The sequence below is a fragment of the Penaeus chinensis genome, chromosome 39, assembly GCF_019202785.1.
Source record: "Penaeus chinensis breed Huanghai No. 1 chromosome 39, ASM1920278v2, whole genome shotgun sequence".
In the NCBI taxonomy this organism is placed as follows: Eukaryota; Metazoa; Arthropoda; class Malacostraca; order Decapoda; family Penaeidae; genus Penaeus; species Penaeus chinensis.
Genome location: NC_061857.1, coordinates 14098895 through 14106394, shown reverse-complemented (window position 1 = coordinate 14106394; position 7500 = coordinate 14098895). Strand labels below are relative to the sequence as shown.

Below are 7500 nucleotides of genomic sequence, written 5' to 3'. Positions count from 1 at the left end.
ATCCAAGGGTTATGCCAATGACATTTCGTATCAAAAACAGCTAATTTATCACTTTTGGCACAACTAATAATATATCTACCTCCTGTTACAGCCTGCAGCTAGACAAAACCGATGTAATTTTCGACATCATGCTATCGGAACAGCTGGCCCAAGACGAGTTTTGTGATGAGGACCTAGTTTCGTCCTCCTGCGAGGCCTTCCGCTACTACAGGTCCTCCAACGGCACCTGTAATAACTTGGATAACCCGCTGTGGGGATCCACTTTCAGGCCCTTCCGCCGTGTTGCTCCGCCCGACTATGGCAACGGTGAGTGTCTCTGATTCTTGGTATTGAGGCTACAATCTCGTTTCGAGTGCTTGTCTTCTGCCTTTCCTGAGTGGAATGCTCATGAATTTTTGTATGAATATGATGTATATTTCTTTTACTAAAGCACTATCTCATTCATGAAACAGTATCATAGTAGGATATGAATGAATATTCATACATTATAATATCTTAAATAACTGCAGGAGTGTCGAGCCTCCGCCTTGCCAAGGACCGGCAGCCCCTTCCCAGCGCCCGCCTCGTCAGCAGTGCGGTTAATAACGTCCGGCCAAACAGCGAATCTTCTCTCCTCTCCGTCCTCCACATGACCTACGGACAGTTCTTCGACCATGACCTGGCCTTCGCGCCTTTGAATAAAGGTCCACTTGATACTGATATAAGACGAAGCACTTTATGAATACTTATGAGTCGGTTTTCAAAGTTTTTTCAAAAAGATTGAAATAATTTCAGTTGTCTCACGAACAATAGTAATTGACATGTAAGGACAAACCTAAATTCATCTGACTTACAGATGTATTTTATGTCCTTGATGCTCGAATCTATTTGCCTTATATACTTCCCAGGTATGTATGGTGTGGCGATTCCATGTTGCCTTGAGGCCGAGGGCAATCCTATACTCCACCCTGAGTGCGCCCCCATCCCCATCCCTGCTGACGACCCTTTCTACTCCAAGTTCAACCAGACGTGCATGGACTTCGTCCGCTCGGCGCCCGCCCCACGCTGCTTGCTTGGTGAGCCCATTGTAGAAAAACAACTTGTCCTGCTGATTTTATAATAAACTTTTAATAGTCTTTACTTTTATTTTAATTTGCTTAATTTGTTTAATCCGAAACATTCAAAATCCAATGTTAAATATATTCCATGAAATTACTTCATTTCTTCAGGTCCACGAGAACAAATAAACGAGAAGACGGCATATATCGACGGCTCTCAGGTCTACGGAATTGATGACGAGATGATGAAGTCATTGAGAACGATGAAGGATGGTCTACTTAGTGCTCAGGTTAATACGACAATTTTTACAGAGGCAGTGGTAGTTTTAGAATAGGTTAGGATCATTCCATCAATGTGGTGGATGGGACGAAGTTTATGGAAAGCTGTACAGAGCTAAACATTATAGAGTAAAATTGAATATTGTACAAAGGATAAAATAAAGCAAGAAGTTTAGAGTAGGAACATGTTCCAAGTTCATAAAACATGTTCAGGGAACTTACTTCGCCAAAGGAACATGGAAGAAATTCTGCAAACCTGACTTGAAAAGGTATCAATATTGTGTGATGATATTGACCAGATCTTTGTTCGAGAATCTAATGACTGCAAAGGGTTCTGTATGAAAAACAGGGTCTACACAGTAAGGCAAAAACATTGCCTTGAAATAAGTGAGGAATTAACGTTACTATACTTACTACTTCAGCTGATAATTTTAAGAACACTGAATTTCATGATAATTAAACTTAAGTCGTGAATCAAGACTAAATTAGCTAAACAATAGATATATGACATCAGTGTGAGCTGTATGGTGCAGTGGAATTGTTCTCATCCAGCGATCTTGCTGGCCTGCGTTCAGTTCCCGCACAGCCAGTGGATGGCAAACCCAGCCATTCTGTGCACATGGGTAGTTTAGAAGTACAATAAGGAGGCAGCCATAATTTGAATGAAGTTACAAGAGACCGTCCTGCTAAACCCTAAAATATTATCTTATCAATGGAAGGGAGGTGCTGTGAAAATATATCAGTTTTCCCCACAGATAAGTAAGGAAGGTGAGGAGCTTCTTCCTGCAGACACAGACTTAGCAAACGAGTGCAATAAGGAAGAAAAAGCCAGCATAAAACAATATTGCTTTCGGGCTGGTAGGTTGCCCCTTCTATTTTCTGTTCCAGTTTAGATTTCCTCACAGACTTATAAATGGTGTATTTTTTGTAATAATGTGGTTTTATTGCAAGCATTGTAACCAACAAAAGTATTAATAATAATGATGCAACAGGTGACATGAGAGTGAATGAGCAAATTCTGCTCACTCGGTTCCACACTGTGTGGGTGCGTCACCACAACCATCTAGCGTCTCGCCTGAAGAGTATCAACCCATCTTGGGATGACGAAAAGCTGTTCCAGGAGACCCGCCGAATTGTGATCGCTCAGCTCCAACATGTCACCTACAACGAGTACCTCCCGCCCATCTTCGGTAAGTCCAATATCAAAGTATATGCAACTTATTCACTCTTTTAGCTAATAGACAAGTAAGTAAATTAAATCATAGGTCTATCTGTACATCTACACAAAGATATGCAGATGTACTAATTCAATTGCCTGCTGAAACACATGCATCATTCATAATTTCAGGCAATGAAATCATAGAAGACTTTGAGCTGAAACCCTTGAAGAACAAGCAACGAAAGGTCTTTTACCGCCCTGACAAGAGTGCTGCCATAAGTACTGAATTTGCAACAGCTGCCCTCCGTTTTGGACACAGTATGATTGCTGTGAGTCAATTCTGTGTGGTTTTCTTATCGGCCAAGACATTTTTTTTTATCTTTGAGTTGCATTTGTTGGGATTTATTAAATACAGACGAATAATTTGAAATGAACTATCTTTGTGAACTGTAAAATATTTGCAGAAAGTTTTGGGGGTACAGATTACAGAAAATGATCAGCTCTTACATATATTGTTGATCTCGTCCAACATTTTTCTCCTCTCTTTTTAGGATCACATTAAAAGAGTGGATAACTTCGGCAACATTTCCTCCGTTGAACTGTCCTCAGTGTTCATGAACCCATTCGACGTGTATATAAAGAACGCGGTACCGCAGCTGACGCGAGGAGTGGTTCGACAGAGCGCAGGTCAAGTTGACCCCTTCTTTACACCACAGGTGAGTTGAGTGACAAGTGGTTGTTTGTGCAGTGAGTATGGTCCCATTCAGATATCCTAAGTTTGAGAAGAGTGAAGAATGACTGTTTGGTCTTGTCCCATGAAATGGAAATTCATTATCTTTGCCTATGGATTTAACCTTTAATTCTATGTTTTAATTTCAGTATATAAAAAAAAAAAAAAATAAATAAACTTAGATACTCACGAACAGGTGGCGGGCTTGCTCTTCAAAGGGAAAAACATGTTTGGACTCGATCTGGTGGCCCTCAACATTCAGCGTGGGCGTGACCATGGTATTGCCTCCTATACGGCGATCAGAAACTCATGCGAACTGTCTCCTGTTCATGACTTTAGTGATCTCTCGGGAAAAATGGATGATGATGTGATTGCAAAGCTAAAGGATGTATACCGGTATGCCATTCCTTATCTATGTCTGTGAATCACTCCCCCTCCCCCTTATATTATGCATTTAAGTATTATACTTTGTAGTTTGTGTAGATGAATATCTTATCTGGTGAATATCTTATCACTCTTTATTTTTAGTCATGTGGATGACATTGACCTGTTCATCGGTGGTATGGCTGAGCACCCGATAGAAGGAGGAGTAGTAGGTCCCACCTTCGCTTGTATTTTGCTGGACCAGGTCATTAGGCTAAAAGAAGGCGACAGATACTGGTACGAGACTAATGACGAGGACACAAGGTTTACAGGAAGTAAGCAAAATGTGGTTGTTATGGCTTTCCGATGGAACTTATTATCTACCTTCATTATCATGATATTGTTCTCCTGTTTGTCTTTTAACAGTTCTCGATGTATTTTGTTACTTATTCTGATATTGTTCTCCTGTTTCCTTCTTGTCCTTTAACAGTTCTAGATGTATTTTGTTACTTATTCTGATATTGTTATTTCAGGACAAGTCGAACAAATTCGCAGCACATGTGCGAAGTGATCCCAGAACTGAAGGAGATTCAGGCCGAACCTCTAAAATTGGTATCTTCCGAGAATCCAATTCTACCTTGCTCCTCTTTCCCGGAACTCGATCTTAAACACTGGGAGGAATAATTGAATCAAAGGAAGGTGTCAGAGGTTTCTAGTCATTTGAATTATTGTATCAAATTCTCTCCAGATATCATGAGCTAACCTCTTGTTCTTTTTATTTATATCCTCTGGGGGATAGATTGGTTCAAAGGAAATAGATAATTCAATACTTTCTTAAATATATATATTTTCATATATATTCACACAAGTCTTATTCACATGTCAAAAAATCAAAAGAAAATCTTATAAGCACTATTTCAGCCTGGGTCAAGTAGTCCGGCGTCATACGGCCCAGGATTCTGTGGAGCGGGATATTACAGCCCGATACTCAAACGTATGCAGTCACGATATACTGCCACAATATTCTATGCAGTCAGAGTACACGGGCACGGTTTGCAGACACGTAATGCGGCCAGAGATCAGTCCACTTTATACCTAGATTAAGGAGGCTGAAAGTGAAAACCATTTGAAAATAAATCACTTATGTTATCACTAAACCACTTGTTTCATTTGTCACATTTGATTTACACATAATTTTCACAATAAAAATAACTATATAAATATAAAGGTATACATACAATGCTTATCGGTTTGGAGTTCGGAGCCAAGTGGCTGACCATATAACGGCGACCACCGACCATGGCTTTCTTCGGGTTCGAAGCAAGGGGGATGGGTCGTCCGGGTAAACCAAATGGTTCGCTGACGCACACAAGCACGCACGCACTCTCACACTTCGCACACAAGACAAAAATAAGGGAAACCATCACCAAACCCTGTACAGAAGGATTCTGTGAGGTTTCGCAAAGGTTGATTTGGGCAATACATTTTTGACATGTTCATTGTAAACCTTTGTCTGGTCGGGATATTATATTTATCCAAGATGAATTCATTAAAGAATCCTTTCAACATGTTTGTTTATAATACACCCCAAGAGCAAACTCACAGAAAATTACCATTTGAAATGAAATGTTTATTATTTAAAAAATGGAAAAATCATATAAAGTAAGACAAGCAAATGTTCTCGATTGTTTGCTACATCGATTATTATGATGGCAATACTAGTTTAGCCCCGCCCCCTTTCAAAGTGTATCAGCTGCCATCCTTACCAAGGGCAGCGGACGAGTGGGCGGGCACTATATTTTCCCCAATTATATCATAACCAAAGTTTAGAAATGTTACTTAAAAAAAAAAAAGATAATTTTTTCGAATCCTTTATGATTGAAATATGGTTTCAAGTCGCAACATATATATATATACACACACACATATATATATATATATATGTAAATGTATACATGTATATATATACACACATTATCTATATCTATCTATACATATATGCATACACATATAGATTTATATAGTTACATATATATATATATACATATACATATGTATGTGTGTGTATATATGAATAATTATATATATACATATACACTCATATACACATATACACAGACAAATATATGCACACACATGTATATATGCATATCTCTCTCTCTCTCTCTCTCTCTATATATATATATATATATATATGTATATACATATACATGTATACATTATATTTATCTTTTTATCTTGTTTTTGATCTAGTCCTTGGCCTCTTTATGTTATCTATGGCCCTTGGCCTCGTTATGTTATCTATAGCCCAGTCTGTTAGTTTCTTTGTCCATCTGTCGTCCTGTCTCCGACATATATGACCTGCACATTACTATTTCTTCTTTATAGTTTTCCGAAGTATATCTTCCCCTTTTGTCTGTTCCCTGATACACGTCGCCATCTGATCCCTTAAGCTAATTCCCAGCATAAACCTTTCCATCCCTCTCTGAGCACTTGTAGTCCATGTTTCTGATCTACAGGTCATAACTGGGAAGACGCATTGGTTAAAGACTTTTATTTTTAGACCTAATGGCCAGGAGTCTCTTAGTATGCTACTATGTCCGCCGACGGCGGTCCAGCCTAGACTAATGCGTCGCTTTATTTCGTCTTCTCTAAATATGTTTGTCTATATAAATTGTCCTAGATATATATACTTGTCCACTACCTCTAACGCTTCACCTTGTACATTCATCAGTTCGAAATAAACTCTTCTGATGAACATGATCTTAGTCTTTTAATGTTAGTCACTTATTAATTGTCTCTTTTCATTTGCAGATTCACTAAAGAGAACAATATCGTCTGCAAATCTTAGATTGCTTAGGTATTTGTCTTCTATTTTGATGCCCTTTCCATTCCATTCTAGCTTCCTAAATATTTCCTCAAGGCAAGCTGTAAACAGTTTTGGTGAGATGTCTAACACCCTTGTTAATTGGTATTTTATCGGTTTACGTTTGGAACTTAATGGTTACTATCCAATCGTCTATATCTTGCAATATATTACACTCTACTCCCTGTCTTCGAATAGCTTTAAGTACTGCTGGTATTTGTAGAGAGTTAAATGCCTTTTCTTAATCGACGAATGCTATAGACAGGGGTTTCATATATTCGTTTATTTTTCTCTTATTTGGGTTGAGAATCTACTACGGAAGCGTGCCGGTTCTCTAGGCTGGTTAGAATCCAGACTGTCAGATATGCGAGCTGTGATGACTTTTGTGAACAGTTTGTCATTAACCTAAAGGAAACTTATGGGTCGGTTAGAACCCTTCAATCTCCTTTTTTCTGCCGCTAATGACCTTAGCTGTTGACGCGGCAGATAATTTTAAATAATCAATCAACCCTTTTTTCTGAATCAAAATAATTGTTGCATTTTTCCAATCTTTCCGTATTTTTCTGTTGAGAAGGCATTTGTTAAAAAGATTGGCCAGTTTCACTGTTGTAATTTTTCCTACATCTATTATAAGGTCTAAACTAATTCCATCTCACCTGGCATTTTCGCTCTTTTCATGCCTTTTAGCGCTCTTTTTATTTCTTCTGTTGTGACGTTAGGTTCGTTTCTAGTTACCGTGTTGCTTCTATCCGTCGCTATTCATTTGAGTTGTATAGACCCCTGTAAAGGTCTTTCACTACTCTTATGATTTCATTCTTATATGCTACTTCTTCGTCTGGTTTATTTATTTAATGCGTCTTTTAGTTCAGCTAATTATATTTTGTCCCTATTTGACGATACTTTCATGACCCTATGTTTTTGCATAAGCTGTTTAGTTTTTACCAAGAGCTTGCTAGATTTTTCGTTCTTACCGCCTACTTTAAGTGCAGTTTCCTTTATAATGTTATTGAACTGTTTGTTAATTTGGTCAATGTTGAGGTCTTCATCGCTGAGAAGTAAATATCTG

General features: G+C 38.4%; 1 protein-coding gene across 1 annotated transcript in view; it reads left to right on the top strand.

Moving 5' to 3' along the window:
• The window catches only part of LOC125046463 (chorion peroxidase-like), a 6879-nt gene extending 2549 nt beyond the window's left edge, over nt 1–4330 (top strand). The window contains exons 5-16 of the mRNA XM_047644242.1: nt 92–306; nt 510–683; nt 888–1055; nt 1209–1327; nt 2072–2174; nt 2309–2506; nt 2665–2804; nt 3027–3191; nt 3402–3601; nt 3734–3903; nt 4102–4128; nt 4317–4330. Coding sequence (XP_047500198.1) covers nt 92–306; nt 510–683; nt 888–1055; nt 1209–1327; nt 2072–2174; nt 2309–2506; nt 2665–2804; nt 3027–3191; nt 3402–3601; nt 3734–3903; nt 4102–4128; nt 4317–4330 — 1693 coding nt within the window. The remainder of the gene's footprint in view (nt 1–91; nt 307–509; nt 684–887; nt 1056–1208; nt 1328–2071; nt 2175–2308; nt 2507–2664; nt 2805–3026; nt 3192–3401; nt 3602–3733; nt 3904–4101; nt 4129–4316) is intronic.
• The last annotated feature ends 3170 nt before the right edge of the window (nt 4331–7500 follow it).